Genomic DNA, 18107 nt, shown 5'->3' with positions numbered 1-18107 from the left:
AAAAAAAAAAAAAAAAAGCAAGCGACCATTAACGAGAAACTTTAAAGGCTCGTTAACAATATCCTTTCATCAATCACAGGGGCTGCCAGCGCGCCGCGCTCACGTCAATTTTCACCTCGTGGCCCCGCTACCAGGCCCAGGCTCCCCGGCCCGGCCGTGGCGCGAGGCTGATGGAGCCCAGACCGCCCCGCTGTCGCCCGCCGGTGCCGCCGGGTCCAGCCCCAGCCCTGCTCCGCTGCCACCCACCCGTTACTTCACACGGGCCTGGGGCTGGTCTGGATCAGCCCCGGGAGGGCTGATAAGGGGCGAAGGGATGGAGCCTCGGCGGTGAAGCGATGGTGCTGGGGCTGAGGCTGCCACTGCTCACTGCCCCCCACCCCAAAACAACAGCAACGTGGGGAGAAAGAAATCAAGATTTCTTCTTCGGCAAGAAGAGGGCACCACAAAAATAGCAATGTTAAGAGCAAATCGTCTGGAAGTCCCAGCCTGTAAAACAGGGAGAGATTACATGTTTTGTTAAGAAAAAAAAATAAGAAAACTGTGAAAAATGCTACCTTTTCAAGCCACGAATTAAGTGTTATTTATTTGTTACTCATACCCTGTGCATGTTATTTGGAACAAAAATAGCTCATGGATCTTTGACAAGCTGTGTTTGCACATCAATGTAACTGAAATATCCTGTCTGCTTTAATGGCAAGTGAGCGTACCGCCCGTAATATTTTCCATTGTTTTTAAATCCAGCCATGGTAGCACCGACCGGAGGCGCACAGCAACCCAGCAAGGGCAGGGAGTTTTAAAGAGAAGCCTTCGACTGGCATTTCTGTTCAATTTCTATAGGCATATAAAAGGAATTACAATTAAATCTGTAAATGCAATTCTTTGAGGATTTTTTTACATTCCTATAAGATTCTTACTGAGCAATTACTCTTGAAATAGTACATAAATCTTACAGGGCTCCCATTGGATTACTGCGCTTTAAGTTTTTAAGCAATCTTTCTGTGGGTTTATTTTTTTATTGCGTTTTCTTTAAAGGAAAGCAGGTCTTCAGCACCACCTATCACAGCAAATAAACATTTTAATGCAACGCGCATCTTTGACCGGGCTGCAATACATACTATAAATATTATGATTTTTAGATTTGGTAAAACATGGGAAACATGATTAAATGTAATAATCTATCTCTGGAAGAAATAATGATCTATGATGTTTACAGAAACAGTAGATTAAAATTACTGCCCCTTGTCTACAACTTAATGCATTTGGAAAGTGATAACGCTGTCCTACCAACCACATCACTGTTCATCATTCAACCGATATGCTGTGCAGCAAATATCAAGTGCCACTTTAAAGGAGTGTGGTGCTTGAAAACTGTTTAGAAAAATTAAATGGCAACTTTATGGGGCAAATAATTCTGGCCCTCATCCGATGACTAATTCCTCTAATTCTAAATGAGCTGGTTGCATGAGCAGAGAGAAGATTTGGGCACATATCTAAAAATGGCCTTATATCTACAATGAACTGGTTTTCTGTTTAAGATGCTTACAGTATGAGCTCATTACGTTGCAAACTCTGCTTGCAAGAAAGTGATCTGTAACAATCCCTGAGCCTGGGGCCCTTTACCATTTGGTATTGATACATAGGATGCAATCTGCATTTTTCATTCCAGCATAAAACAGTACAACCAGTGTCGCTGCAACGCTGCTGTAAATCTGACCCAGGAAATACAACATATTCCTTTTAAATATTTCCATTGGCCTTAGACTGGCTGTAGAGCATGTTTTGTATGGAAAAAAAGGGAGGGGGGAGAATGACCCACCGCAAAATTCAGTTTCTTCCATGGTCAAGGGCATCTATTTCATTATAAATGTAGTTCCGCCAAAACAAATATTATTTTTGAATCTTTCATTATCTTAGTCTCTGGAAATGGGCTAAAACAGCATGTGTTGGTATTAGATGCTGCAGAGCCAGCTGTCGTGCCTGGCTGCACAGTGTCTCAATGTCAGCAGTTCAAAGCACTGCAAGGCTGAATGGGAGGAAACTTGATAGGTCAGAGGAACCCAATTCCAGGCAAAAAGAACATAGCTGTCTTGTTCCGAGTGTTTTTTTTTTTTTTTTTTTTTTTTTCCCCTATGTGCATGCGTATATAGAGATACGTATTCGGATGCCTGTGTTTTAATATCTTTTCCCCTCTTTGGTGTTTTCATAAACTGCCGTGACCTCCACCCAGAGCAGGCTGCAGGCTACTTGGGGCCGGCACCAGCACCGCTGTGAGGAGGCTGAGAAAACCCCAAAACCAGAGCCTGTGGGCTCTGTGTCTTTCTTTTTGGCTGGGGGCTGCCCCCTGTCGATGCTGCCCAGACAAAGGTGACACTGATGGTGACAGTGCCACTGCCACCACGTGCAAGTGTCCCCATGTTGCCGGGTGGGCGAACACTCACAGCACCACACGGCCTCGTGGATGGACTGACAGCAGCCAGCTCTGAGCGTGAATTCCCTCGGGAGTTGGGTGCCCGCCTGGCCAAGGACTTATCCCCCCTGAAAACAAGCGCTGAGGTTCACTGTGTGGGCAAAAATACAGACAGGCATGTGAAAGAGCAAATGCAAACGCGATACAAAAAATAGCGAGGGATGTAAATGTGAAAAAGGTTAAAGTTTGCTTGATACTGCGTTCTTTTGTTGGTATCATATGTTATAAAAGAAAGTAAAATACACCCAAACTGTACATATTATAAGGCTATATTTTTATCTCAGGGTTCTGGTGACACGTACAAACCACTTGAGCTTTGCTTTCGTGGTTTATATTGCCACCAGAAACCCTTGATAAAAATACAGCTTTATATTGTACAGTTGGGTATAGTTTATTTTCTCCATATATCATATACTGTGTTTTATTTATAAACATATACAAAGACACTTGTACATGCAAAGCAGTTTTTTTATTGAAGTAATTCTGAGATATCAATAATACTACATTAACTAAAGCATTGTAACACAATAATTTCTTGGTTAGCAATGGCATTTCTAAAGAGACGCCTATGAAAATATGATAAAAGACATAAAAAAAATCAGTATTTCCATGTTGGAATTTATGATTCCCATACTGAAAATTTCAGCTTCTGGTGGCTCGCGCTTTCAGAGAACCCTTTTTAAACCACCTCAAAATTTAGCCTTAACATCTCTTGAATCCTTTCTTCAGAGAGGCTACAGGAAATAAAGCTTCATGTAATGGAGAACTACAAAAATCTAAGGAGAAATTCAAACACCTAAGGAAAGGCACTGCTGATGAAGATGCAGCTACGATGAGCTTTTTAATATTTTGTCCAGGTTGCGCTCAGCTAACTGCTTATTTAAAATATTCTCATACAACTTGCCAGCACCTACAGCTCCACCTGCTTTTTGCCACATTCACAAAAGCAAAATTTTTATTCCTGCCTTGAGCATCTCTCACGATCCGAAAAGAAAAGCCGCGAACAAGCGATTCAATAGCCGCTTCCTTTTGACTGCATCTCAATGTGCTCCATTAAGCAGTGTTTACGTAAAACAGCATTTCAGCAGCGCAAACATCAAAGAGAGGAGGGGAGTCCTGGCACCAGGGCTGGCAGGGGGACAAGCGCGCCAGGCGGGGCAGGAGCAGGGAGGCGCGGGCTGGCCCCTCGGCGAGCCAGATGCTTCCTTAGAGGGCCGCTTGCACCTCGCATTTGCCATGCCCCTCCCTCTCCCCTACCCGTGCTTTAATGGACATTAAAAATAGAACAAAACAGGACTGGGGATGGGAACAAAATACACGCACAACAGGCCTGGACCGCTGTAGTCATTCTGCTGTAAAATGTAAAAACAAGAAAGGGCATATGAGCTGCATCCCCCAGGACGCATCCTGCTTTTTTAATATAGTGGTGCCACCACACATTTCACTTCGGATGTTGCATTATATTTATATGTCACTCAAATATTTACCATTTTTCTGAATTCTGCTGGGTGCTCTGAGAGCTTGTTATAAGCCAAGTATCCGCGGCTGTGTGCCTTGGCAGTCGAGCAGCTGTGGCTGAGCCGCATCAATATGCTAACTTCTCTTTCTGGAGCTTCTCGTGCGACAAAAGCCACTCTTTCATGAGGTTCCCTCCTCCGTAGTTGCCGGTCTGCCCGCTGCTGCGAATCACCCTGTGGCACGGTATTATAATCGGGATCTGCAACACACACAAAAATAAGAAAGGAAGCGGAGGGTGACACAAAGCGGTGGCTGGAGAAGACCAGTGAGGAAAAGGGCTGCACCCAATAAATTTGCTACCACAGCAGCGTTCGCCTTCCACTGTGCTAGTGGCAGCAGGGATTTAAACATCTGCATTAAAGCCCACCCTGGCAGCCTGCCGGACAGCACCAGGGCCTCGCTTCTGTCTGCACTGCTGTGCCACAGGAGCGGGTGCTTGGCACCGACTGCCCTGTGGTGATGCCATGCTCCAACCACCTACGTGGCTCGGAGGGAAGAAACAGCGTCGGGAGAAACGAGCCCCAGCAAAAACCCCAGCCTGGGCGCCCACAGGACGCCGGCCCACGCCTATCTAATGACTTGGAGTTAATTTGATGAATTACTGTCACGTTGCCCATGTTCTCAAGCGCGCTGGCAGTTGTTTCCCACCCAGCAGGGGCACTGCGTGACCCTGCACGCACTTGGAGCAGAATCGCCCCCGGTTCATGGCTCCAGGGACACTGCAGAGCCACAGAACCAAGCCCCCGTCCCCCAAAAAGGCAGTGATGTGCCCAGGGACGTGAGGCACCCTCCCTCATATGCCTTTACTCCTGCAAGATGATGCTTGTGTGCAGGCAGCACTTAGGTCAGATGGGATGTTTCATGGGGGAAAAGCAAGGAGGATCATTCAGGATGCATGCAGCACATGCAGCCATGCACGCTTTTGCAGCAAGCTTGTGTTTACAACAACGAGATGTTTATGACCAATAACACCTCAAAACACACACAAGGATAGCATGGAGGCTCAGGACCATTATTAACAATCATTAGGAGAGGTCATATTTCTGGAACAGGGATCACTGAAAACGTGAGAACAGCACTTCCACGAGCGAGCTTCCTGAGCCTCGGCTCCCTCAGCAAATTCCTCTTCTCTCTATAGCACCTCGACGTGCACCGCTGAAAAATTCCATATAAGAACATGGCATTATTTATTATTTAGCAGCAAGTCAATCCAAAATGGGTTGTGAATTTTTAAAACCTACAACAGGAGAGATTTAATTCACACCTAACCAATTTAAGAACTTTTTCTCATGCCTTCTACTTTGTATCATTTATAGCCAAATGTCAGGGATTCTGAAAAATCAATGCGAGAAGTTACATAATAGACTGATAATGTAGACTAGTACATAAACACTTTTTTTTTTTTTTATTGCAGGTGATTATGATAGTTGAAGTACACATCATAAAAAATGCAATACATCATCTTTAATCATGCAGTTTTTGTTTTGGTACCTCCAGAGTAATTCAATTGCAATGATAGAACTGTGAGAATAACTTACTAGAAAGTGTTTTTTCTTTTTTTTTTCCACAGAATGGACATTTTAAGTAAAAATACATACTTTTATTTATATACACATATGCATAAGCAAATTACATCCTTTATACTGACTTGTTTTTACCACACTTCATATTTATTTCAGCAAAGTTCCAGCTGTGCTCATATCTGAGTTGAAGACCCAGACCCCGAAGCAGCTGGACAGCTACGGGCCAGACCTTCATAAACTGTTTTTTTGGGGGCTCTTTTGTTTTGGTTAAGTAATTTCAATGGCTGAAATTTAAAATCTCAATCTCAGCCCAAAGGCTATCACATTACAAGGGAATACACATAGGTGCTTATTGTTAATCAAGGTTTAATAAAAAATGCTTATAAATAGCTGCTTTATTTGGAGTTGGCAATGCCACAAGTGAATTATGCATCCATGACAACTCCAGCGAGTACCAATAAAATCTTTCCTCTAGATCGCCATCACATGCTTGGTTTATGACTTCTTTAAAGTTGTTGGTTTTGCAAGTGTTTTTTTGTTTGGGGATTTCTCGGGCTTTACAAGCCACTCGCACCAGTTACTGCTGGCAGATTTTCTTGAGTGACAAGGCAGTAACGAGCCATAATACACTGTAAAAAATATCCAAGGTTAATTTGCAATTCTTTAACAATAGAAAAAATGAATCAGAGTATTTTGGCAGTAAAGATGTAAATCTTGCTACAGACAAGGGGCCAAACCCTCTTTGCGAGCCAGTTCCTTGCAACTGCTTGGAGGCTGCAAAGACCCCGGGCCAGGGGTCCGTTTGCAGGAGAATTTTGTCAGGGAAATAAGTTGACACCCTTCCAGCTGCACCTTCTCCTGCTAGGTTGTGTGAGAATATGGAAGCTGTGCCCAAGCTGAAAAAAATATATTATATTTTCAGGTGGAGCAGGGTCACCAGCAGCCAGAGAGCTGGCACGTACCAAGGGTCTCAGGTTTCCCGTGTTGGTGCAGGATGGATCACAACCTCAGGGACGTGTGGCTCAGCTGCTCAGCATCATGCCACACGTGGAGGGGGAAATTTGGCCCAGGTGGTTTGGATCTCCAGGAGAAACAGAGAATCTCAGATCTCTGCCAGGATACTCTCCCGTTGCAAAGGAGCACTGATTTGCCACTGCCACGGGACAGAACATGCAGAGGAACTCCTGAGCCACCTCTTTTAGGGCAGGGTGTTGAGCTAGCAGAGCTGCAGTAGCACCACTTTACTGCTAGTTGAAAGGCTGTGGCTGGAAAATGCAGCCACTGAGATGAAGGGTATGAAATAAATACAGCATCTTCCACGCCCGAAATAAAGGATTTCATACCAAGTTTGTCCAAATGTGCCCAAGCCCATGCGTCATTCTCCGTAGTGTTGGATAAAAAAGAAAATGCATTACAAAGGCTCTATCAGCTCCGTAATTTAAAAATATTGAACATTGCTTCAGTTTGGCTTAATTGTGGTGACAACTTTCAGACTACTAAAATAATTAAACCTGCTAAAATTTATTAGGGCCCTAAGGACATTTTAGAGGGAGTACTACCCTAGTCTGGAGCTTTAATGCCTCAGCCACATTTAATGTAATTTTTATCAATAACCAAGCAGCTCATAATATTATAGCTCCACTGAAATCTTCATGCTGTGAAATCTAATTCATCTAATACATGAATCCATCACTTACACAGACCCTATCTCAAATGCTATAAAACTTCCAAACCCATAGATTTGTCTCCAGCAAAAATAACATGAAGGGGCCCTTCAATCAATAGCGGAATCCCTCTGATTCGGGCACCAGCTGAATATTTTCTCCAACTTTGCTTTTGTTCTTCTGGGTAGAGGCCCACAAGGGAAAGAGCTTGTTTTCACTCGCAGCCTCATCAATACCTAAATCCTGGTGAACAAGTGACACTGAGAAGCTGTAATCAATAGCTCCCTGTGCGTTTTTTCTTCTGGTCAAATGGTTCAGCACTACTGACAGCCCTGACACTCAGAACATGATGCTAAATCTTTATCAACAGCCATCTGGGTGACTGGCAGAACAAGACTCGGGCGGTCATTAACGCTCATGGCAATCTGTGAATAAACTAACTCCTCAATAATGCGTTTGTTTAGAAAAAGGTGGGGAAAAAAACTCCCTGCACAAGGTATCGATTGCCTTTGAACTGCATTTAGCAAATTCCGTCTGAGGATGAAGCAGAGCGGCGCTCCGCCGCGGTGCTCCGCTTGTTAAGAGTTTTCAATTTGACGCAATGGAAAACCGAGCGTCCTATTATACTGCCTGATGGACTGGAGACTTACAGAAAACTGCCAAACTGTCAAAAATAGATCAGCCAGGCCATAATGGAAACAGCTGAAATATCAAGTTATAACATACAACAAGAATCACACTTAGCAAAAAATAATCTTTCAGTTTGCTCGTGTCCTATTGCTTTTTCTCCCCCTATTCCCTTACAGAAACAAATACTGTAATGCGAACCAGCATGGGTTCAACTTTATTGCTAGCCACCTAAGGAATTAATGCACAAGTAGTTTTATGTGTTCGCAACATTTCAAATCCATACTTCACAGTCTTCTCATAAATGCACAATTACTCTTTTCACTCCCGAATGTTTAAAACATTTTGGCCGAATAATACCCGCGACTTTCGATAGATCGAACTTAGCGCCTGGGCACGCAGATCGCTTTCAGCCTAAACAATAACGCAATCGGCAATCAGACAGAATATAAAAAAAACGTATGCAGCTATTACTGCTGTTAACAGACCGCTGAAGACGTCTTATTTAAGCCACAGAACAGTCATTTAGGATGGCCTTGGACTAATCAGCCCAACATTCGCCATTTCCCATGAGTCTCTGTGATTTCTTTTTGATCCTCCTATACTAGTCTAATGAGATTTTTAATTGAACTTTATGGGTTCCCTTTGAGGACCACAGACCTTGCAATCAATCTGAACCGCAGTAAACTATTTGAAGTTTTTCTTGCAAAAGGTGAGCCATCCCCGCCATGTCCTTGGCATAAATTGAGGCAAAGATGTCGCATCTTTCAGCTGCTGCTGGCACCTATTCCACCTTCTCATAAAGTTGAAGGTCATTGTATGAATTATGTGAAGCAACCCCACTACAAAGGGAAACCTGTAGAATGCACACTACCAAAATTAAACACCAACCCATGATTTGTAGAAGGGAGAAATGTTCTGGTATTTTCTGGAAAAATGTAAGATACACAATTTTGTCAATATATTTGAGTAGCAGTGCAATGTCAGGTTCGACATACACCTCTGCTTTATTCCAAGCCTTCATTTTTACTGATAGCACTATCCTCATTAAATCACATTTATAATTTAGTCATCGTGCTTATAATTTAGTCCTTTAATCAAGGAAGAATCTCAAGGTGCAAACAACTTATGATTTTGCATAGCTTCTGCAGCAATCATTAATAAAAATACTCACCAAAGTTTCAGCTTCTCTCCTGTGAAAAGAAATTACTGATCTTCTGCTTAACAGAACATCACATTTCTGGAACAATTTTGAGGCAAATGCTACTCAAACCCAGTATTTATATCTTGAAGCTCTTATTACAGGTGTAGCAGTTGTTAACACCGCAGTTCTTTAAATTCTTTGCTGATATTTTAATGATGCTGCAATTCTCATGACGTGTTCAGTTTAATGATCTGTTTAGTTAGATTTAAAGCCCAATATCTCATCTGATAAACAGACTTCAAGTGTGTTTATAACATGTACAATGTTCATGGGTATTCTAAAATTCGATACATGTAGCACGCTGCCATTTAAACTAGCATAATGTCTAATGGGTTTAAGCTTCCAAGCTCAATAAAGAAGTACACTGTGATATTTTAAGTGTATATCTGATTTTCATATGAGACAGTTCATAGAAGCAGCATAAAGCTCCGTTCCGTCAATACCCTGTATTGTACTTGACAATACAAACTATTTTAATATGATGGAATGCTTTCCAATATAATATGGTGTACATTAAGATAAGGCAATACAATGCAAACCTACAGGAAACAGTTCTCAAAGAATAACAATATAGTGTTGTGCAAAAGGATATGTAATTGCTATCGCCTAGAAATGTACCCTGCTTTGCCCTCAGGCTGCAGTGGAGCAGCAGCATCCAAAGCAGCGGTAACAGCAGGTTGTGGTGTGAAAATTCCTGCTTTTTCCCCTGTGAGGAAGGATGAAAATAGTTCTGAAAATATACAGCAAAGCTACTGCATTTTTTTTAAATAGGTCCTATCTTATTTTTGTTATTTCCCACTCCATACTATGGCTGCAGTGGTTTCTGTCCACAGCAGAATTTTTAATAGTATTATAGATAGTAATGTATAGCTTTAGGGGAAAAAAGAGCTCTATTAATATAATACTACTCCAATATTTCATAATAGAAAGCTGATGATAAAAAAATCAGTACTGTAATGACAGCTCTGCCTATTCCAAAACACATTTTTATTGCTAGACATCTCCTGTAGTTAATCTGTAATTTCACGCATATTCCACATGCAAACACAAATACAGTCCTTTTGTACTTCAGTGGGAGCACCTTTTCACTACATTTCTCAGATTTTCCATATAAATCTTTACATGGTCCTTCAGACCTATGAGTCAGAGTATGCAGGCTGACTATGCATGATATGCAGATCGATTTTATGAATGAAGTGGAATATAAAGATAATTCGTGATGGCACTGTGAAAAACCCCAACCCTTATTATTGTTATATGGACAGCCACCAGCTCTTGTGAAAACAGGTTTCTGAATCCACCTTGCAACTACACGCTGTGGTCTTACATGTGCCTTATTACAGAAAAAACTGGGAGAACTGCACGCAAAAACAACACAGAAGGTCAAAGATTATGGCAGGTGCAACACAGGAGAAAAAGAGAGGTATTTGGGTATGGAAAGACACGTTGCTAAGGGCAAGTGGTAATGAGGAAAAATATGTTGAAGAATGGGCAAAAAAAGCTGCAATGATATTAATAGAAACAGAAGTTTTTATTTTTTTAAGGCAAGTAGCAAGGGAATGTGTAAAACCAGACATAGGGGCATTTTCTTCACTTGCTTTTGCTCTCCTTTGCACAGCGACAAGCCAGCTGGACATGGCAGCGCCAGTCCCATGCAGCACCTTGCATCTGCCTTTATAGCCCAAACGCCGGGGTTTTAGGGAACCAAACTCCCTCCTCCTGCCTCTTGCACTGCGGATGATATACTGACTCCTGTCCAGAAACACTCTCATTCAGGAGAGCTTCCCCTGACAGGATCCAGGCAAACACAGCCCAACTAGTAGACGTGACCCTCACAGTGGCACTGATTCTCACTAACTTCACTTAGAGTAGTCAGCATGTTCCAGGTGCATAAATAACACCTGAAAATCTAGCCCTTGACTACTAAAAGGGAAAGATAATGATTGGGAAGATGGACAAAGTGACCAAGTACCGAAACTGATTTTTTCCAAAATCCACGGGGCTAACCTTGAGGACTACTCCTTCCAGCTGCTTTAAATTCAGCTCACCTTGATCTAAAGGAGAAATGACACTTACATCTATTTTGCAGTGCATGGGAAAAAAATGTTAAAAATTAGGGATTTGATTCAAATGTGTACCTACAAGAACTAAAATCCACACTTTCAGAAGTACATCCATAACAGCACTCCATCCGCTCTGGCAACACATCCAAAGCTACTCACACCCTGTCAAATGATGTCAGTACTGAGCGATAAAAGATTTTACTCGCCTAATCTGTAAGAAAGTTTGAAAACAACAAAATGTGTAGAGGCTGATGAATTAAAAGAAGTGTAATGTTTCTTTTCCAAATCTAACACCGTAAACGGTAGGGCATAAATCACATTAAACTGGGTTGTGCATTATTGCTGATTAAAAACACTTACTGACCTTATTACTCATGGTAGACCAGTTTTCATAGCAGATAAATTTAATCTAATGACATTTAGCCCAGAAAGCTCTCTAAATCCACCATCTTCCATCAACTTTATTTGAAAGTTGACATGAACTTACAGGATTGCTCCTCATTGCTCCTCCCACTGCTCTTGCAGCTCTGCTGTTGCCCGCTAGGTCCGCTAATTTCTGGTAAGAGATGGCCTCTCCAAACTTCACATCTCTCAGCAGGGTCCACAAAACCTGCCTGGTGAACGAATCTGCAAAAACAAGGAGTACTGTTTATATGCATGGCTGAAAAACACGAGATGAAATACTCAAAACACCCAATGCAAAGCAGTCTCAATAGCAACTTTCTAATTTAAATTTAAACAGCCCTAATACACCATCCTGTTATTGTATCCTATATTACTATATTTAAATACATGATTATTAGAAAGAGCACTTCAAGTAACCGATCACTATAAAAAAGGATTTAAGGCTTTGATTTTCCTATATTTTTAATTTGCTTCAAGTACAATTATCCTGTTAACTCATACAATGTGGTTTTTCCATTAAATTGGCAGAGTATAAATTAGCATAGAGTCAAATTAAAAAGGGAAGAAATAACCGGCTCTACCTATTTTACAAAGCCCTCGCATCTCCAGCTAATTTCCAACTTCAGCTGGGACACACGGCAGAAGAAGCCCTAGAGCCAGCGGACTCGGTATTATCCTGGCTGACTGCATTTTATAGTTGAGACCCCCAAGCTACTGCTCAGCATTCCAGACATTACAGAATGTAAGGACTAGCTGTGACCTTGAATGTACAGCACATCCTTAATGACACAGGGCTCTGAAAAAAAATAATGTATCTTCCATTATTTTAATTTTAATTCACCAGCAAATTGCTTCTAAGTGTTCCAATTGCTGAAATAATGAATAAGCAAATGCATTAGAACCAGCTTCCTTCTGTATTTCAGGGTTTTACCTTCCCAGCCCAGGATTATCTGACAAAAGGAAAACCAATAGCCACTCTAAGATTTTAGTAGGGCTGGACACCTATTGCTCTTCCAAGTGACTTGTAAAAGCTTTGAATAACTAGTGAATAACTTACTCAGATGAGTGAGTTGGCAAAAAAAATAATATATATATATATATTTATATATATATTTAAAAAAAGGCCCCCTTGCCCTGTTGAGAGCTTCAGTCTGCTGCTTTGGCAAAGAAACAAACTGATTAAAAACATTTTCTTTCTGTAGCTGTCAAAAAAGACATCGATTATGTTACATAGCAAAATGTGATTTTGTTCTTAAAGGAAACCCATACACCATTATGTATGTGTTAAATAAAAAAAATCACTTCTTAACTGAAGGGAATGATAATCACTTCATTGAAAAAATCTGTTTAGTCTTTATTATAACATTAAGCAAATTAAACATCAGCATAATCCAGGTGATACGAGAAAAGGGTCATCAAAGAAATTAACTTTGTTGTTCATTAATTTACATGGATTAGTAGAGGGCAAAGAGATAGCAAATCTGCTCTAGTTTTTTATGATATAATTTCAAACTGTACACCATTTGTGGCAGTAGGGTGACTTTGGGGTTAATCAGACTGATTTGTCCTTTTAATTGCTTTCTATTCAAAGAAAATTCATTAGATAATGTTCTCTTCAAAATTCATGAATCAATTTAACTGAAGAAACCACATTAACAGCTTTGGGTTCATTAGCACAAGCAGTTGTGTTACTAGCTGATTGCTAGGAGGGTTTCCTTAGGCAAACAGATTTTGTTTACTGTGATTTCTTCAGAAAGGTTTCTTTCAAACCAAGCCGCGACTTCTTGTTTGTGTAACCTCTCTTCAAGCCAGCAAGATCAGCACTAACCCGAGCACTCGTATTTCGGGCAGTCACTGCCTGGTGCCCTCTCCTAGGCACACGATGCGCAGAGAGCGCACTGCCACGGCCCAGGCCCTGGTCCCTTGTTCCCTTTGGTCCCCTGGCCGTGCCAGCAGTGGTGCAGGGACCCACAGCAACCCAAAATGCCGAGGAGGAAGGAGCAGCCATGCGAGCCTCACGGCAAGACAGAGCAGCACCAGAGCCCCTGGGAGCAACATGCGTCGTCACCGCGCCGAGCCACGGCCAAGCTATCGAGTGCCTTTTAACAGGCTAAAATACGGCATAATAAAACAATTACACATCGACAGGCAGGGACAGAGATTGGACAGAGATCTCCTTCCAGAGCCACTGTGCATTTTTCATGAGCGAATATATACTGTATCTGCAGCGACATAAAACACTAGAAGTTATAGTTCAAAATAATGAAATATTTAGCGATCATGCACATCATTTTATAAAAGTATCTGAAAGCTCAATTTCATCCTGTAGGGAGCAAATGCATTAATTAGTTTAAGCAGCTCTAAGAGACACTGCCAAATACTGTTATTAAACTGTCTGCAAGTGTTAGTGCCTGTAAGCACAACCTGCCCAAATTAGATGGCTGAACTTTCACCAATTTTCAGCGCGTGCCAACATTTTTATGCTGCTAAGTATCATTAGAAAATGCTGTAAAATCTGCACATAAAAATTAACACACGCGCTCTGCCTGGGAACACCTGACACATCCGTGAGTTCGGGATGACTGTGTAACTTGAGTGGCAGAGCAGAGACCGAACTAAGTCCCTCAGAAAGCCAGACGTCGTCTCCTACCCCCATACTGAATACAGTGCACACCGCACATGCAGCCTGCAAGGATCTTCTCTTCAGGCTACTGGCTCTCGACCACCCTTCAGCCAAAACCCATGTGTGATGCTCAACACTGGATGCTATTTCTCATTTCAGCAACTTGTCAGGCTTTACATCAAGATGTACGCTTCCCAAATTTCTGGTGGAAGCAGGAGATGCAAATAACACCTCTGTCAGGGGCACCGGCAGACCAAAGGATTGGGTGGCCAAGACCTGTCACGCTCTGGTTTTGTTTCAGAGGCTCTGTGGTGAACTTCTGGGATGTTGCCGCTACAAAAACCTCATCACTGTCCCTTAATATCAGTCCTGCCAAGTGTTGTACATGGCCCAACAATGCATCATCGAGCCACGCTGACCTGAAAGCAGCATTTACAGGTTGGATACAAGCCGCTGAAAGGAAGGACCAGCACCGGGCCTGCCGCTAGTGCCTGGTGGCTTCAGAGGTCACTCACGGCAGCCTGACAGACCTTAATTCTTCAAATAAACACGTTACGTCCGTGAGGATAACAGAGTTTAAATCGAGTTTACTTTAACACTGGCTGTATCATAACTTCTTAGCAGAGTAATTGAAGGTGGCAATTAGTGCACGGCAGTGCAGTGGCTCACTACAACCCAGTAAGACACTTCCAGAGCAGTTATCGCGTCAGCAAGGGATGGGTGACAGGAGCAGACAGCCTGGGTGCCGCAGGCAGCACCAGGCAGGAAGGGTCCATCACTGCCGTCTCCCTCAGCCTCTCCTTTCATAATTCTAAGAGCAAGAGATATTCAGAAGATGCACAGTCTGATTTTACCTTATTTTTAATCCCTTTGACTAAAAGAGACTAAAGATCGGTCATTTTCTTTCCTTTTCCTTAATACTGAATACTGGGAATACTATTTATTATAGTTATTTTTTAAATTATTATTGCTATTATAATTTTTTTTAATTTACTTTCCTATACTTTTTTTCCAAGGATTTTTCCAAATGCAAAGAAACAAACAATACTCACCCGCTTCGCACCATTTTTTTCTGCAGCCTGACTTGGGTAGTACATAGACAATTTTTTTTGTCCTTATGCTTATCCATTTTCACCATTATTACTATTGGTAAAAATATCAAGCATAATACTTCAAAAACGTTCTTTTTTTTTTTTTTCCACTCAAGAAAACTTAAGATCTTGGGGCATAGAAGAGCAGATCGGCATTAAAACTGAAGAACTTTTGCTGACAACAAGCAACTATATAAAGAGTTAATGCAAGCATGAGTGTTAATTTTTGGTAATTTTGAAACTTTTCACATTTAACTAGGCTTTTCAACCCATATTAAGTATGTCACCTAAAAAGTAATTTGATAACTAACAATCACTGCTATCCTAACCTAGACTGAAATAGCAAGCAGAACATAAAAAAGATAAACACTTGTCTATGTTTTTAACTATTTAAGTATATTTTGCTCTTGCTATGAGACAGATAATGAAATGCTTTTCTTTTCTTTTACAATGGCTGCAAGTCCCTGACCAGTGGTACTCTATAATAACAATAATAAAAAGCAATTATTAGTTGCTATTAAGGGATTACTAGAAATATAGTTTAGATGGCCTGGTAATATACTATAAAATAGTCCATACATATCATTACAATGGAAAAAAAAAAAAAAAAGACTGCTTAAAACCAGGGGTGCTGCAAACATTTTGGCAAAATCATTTGAGAAAAGACTATGAACTTTTATTGCTGCCATTGTCATGCATGATATTGATAGAGTATAGAGATAGAACATGCCTAATTGAAAATAATAGTTTATGACTACTTACACAGCCGAATCAGAGCAAAGATGTTGGCCATTTTGCATTTTTCTGATTTTTATAATGAAGATGCAAAGATAATCTAATTAAAGTACACTGCTCTTAATTTATAAAATTCACCATCAACTTTACAGTAAAAACTCTGTTTATTAAAAAAAAAAAAAAAAAGAGGAAATGTTATAACAAAAGAATATTTAATTTAAATAGGTAAATAATGGAGAGATTAAAGCAGTATTCACCTGAATTCTACCTCTAGCTAGTCCAAGGCCAGCGAGCACCTCAGTGCCTGTTGTTCTGGACATCCACAGTTAGACAGAAATTCCTCAGTTAAAAACATGGCAACTCCATTTACAAAACATAGATTTAAAGGAAGTCCCCTGCATCAAAAGCATCAGCCTAATTTTTTAAGAACAATTTAAAAAATAAAATTACTTGCAGAATCAAATCAGCACACCCACTGTACCTTTACACGTAGCATCTCCCACTGCTCCAGAGGCCCTTCCCTGTCATTCCATGGCCAACCTTCGACACCCTTTGTGCAGACGATACACCTCAAACATTCACTGATTCTGTCTGAAATTTTGGTTAGCTTGCAGATGTGCTTGAGCCAATCTTTGTCCACCAAACATTGCTGTAGAACGAGGTGCATGTACCTGGTGGATAAATCTGCCAGATTTCAGCACCCCCCTCTACCTTGGCCAGCTACTGAGCACAGACACACAAGACCTGCACATCTACTTTTGATATTCACCTCCTGAGCTCTGACTAGTAGTTTTCTAATTTCTAACTGCATATTTCTCCAGCTAGGGTCTCTTCCTACCTCTCCCAAACAAACAGATGTTTGTACCTAGTAACTACCACACCGATCCTTTCCATCCATCGATCCACCACCACCCGATCGCATCACACAGATGACTCATGCAATAGTTTTCTACATCCTTTCCTATTTATGATTGCATTTAACCAGCTAAATTAACATTTATACCTGAAATGTATCACATCCCTATTGTCAGACCTGACAACACAGGACTACAGGTGAGGATGAGAGGGATCTCTGCTGATTCCCCAGCTGCACAGGAGGTGGCTGCTCCGTGCCACCCACTGCGGGGCACAGCGGCAGCACACGGTGACCGCAGCCACAAGTTCTTATCTATAATGTATCTTTTATTTATTTATATTATTCCTCGCCAGCATACCTCTATGCCACGCATCACAAAAATTACTGGAGGTTCTGTTTCTAGCACATGTGTGAGTGGCACAAGCAAAGGAGTGGTATTTCTTGAAAACTTTGCATTTTTTCCCTGATTCAGAAAACATCCTACACTCATTCTGCATTCATCTGTAGATAACTTAAGCTCAACTGCAATGCATTTTCACTACAGAACTAGCAACCGTTCAAGCAAATGCTATCAAGTATTCAAAACTACTGACCAGAAGTATGCAGCAGTGATGATAACTCCAGTTAAAACCAATTCCCCCTCTAAGCTGCATTTTTGCTGAACACAAGTCCTTGCACCAGATCCTGCAGCGCCCATTTGAGACCCAGAGGAAGCCCTGTACCGTCTCTCCCACTATTTTCTGAATATTGCTCTGCAGATACGATTGCATGAGTAAACAACTAAAAACACTGATACATAAATATTAGGCAATCCACATTAAAACCATCAGAGTACACCAGAGCACTTGATGATACTGTGCAGGTGTTGTCTCTCGCTCTTCCACAGGTCACAATATTCTCCTTGCTGAGCAGGCATGGGAAGTGCAGAAATATGGGCTAAGGGAGTGCTTTTATAATGCTTTTATGTGTGTTTGCATTTATATGCAATATAAAATATAAACACAACTATAATTTATAAGTGTACTGTGTTCTTGTATCACTTAGGTGAAAAATGTATCGTTTTTTTTTTTTTTTTAATATATATAATGCTCAGATTGGTTCACACGAAGCGGCCAACCTATGCTAAAACCCAATTAATGGGAGCTGTTTCTGATCTGTAGTTTAACACAGTTTTAAATGCAGTTCCCTTCAGACTGCTGAAGGGTTGTAGGGCCAAATTCTATCCTTAGAAGCAAGTAACTCTCTCTGGACTTAATCCAGCAGTATTTCTTCAGGTTAAACTCCCTGGAAGTCAGTGGGTGTTTTACTCGAGTAATAACTGTTATTCTGAC

The 18107-nt window shown here is 41.3% G+C and overlaps 1 protein-coding gene across 3 annotated transcripts in view; it reads right to left on the bottom strand.

Annotated features, from left to right (window-relative positions):
• Positions 1 to 3006: 3006 nt before the first annotated feature.
• MGMT (O-6-methylguanine-DNA methyltransferase) overlaps positions 3007 to 18107 on the bottom strand; it is a 164901-nt gene continuing 149800 nt past the window's right edge. For 2 of the 3 annotated variants that reach the window (XM_084290114.1, XM_084290115.1), the window contains 2 exons: positions 11554 to 11693; positions 3007 to 4184 (listed from right to left, as the gene is read on the bottom strand). In XM_084290114.1, coding sequence (XP_084146240.1) covers positions 4053 to 4184; positions 11554 to 11693 — 272 coding nt within the window. In that variant the 3' untranslated portion in view covers positions 3007 to 4052. The remainder of the gene's footprint in view (positions 4185 to 11553; positions 11694 to 18107) is intronic. The other variant, XR_014618610.1, reaches the window with a different exon arrangement.

This window comes from Netta rufina (assembly GCF_964035555.1).
Source record: "Netta rufina genome assembly, chromosome: 7".
Lineage (NCBI taxonomy): Eukaryota > Metazoa > Chordata > Aves > Anseriformes > Anatidae > Netta > Netta rufina.
This window is presented reverse-complemented; position numbering and strand designations above follow the sequence as displayed.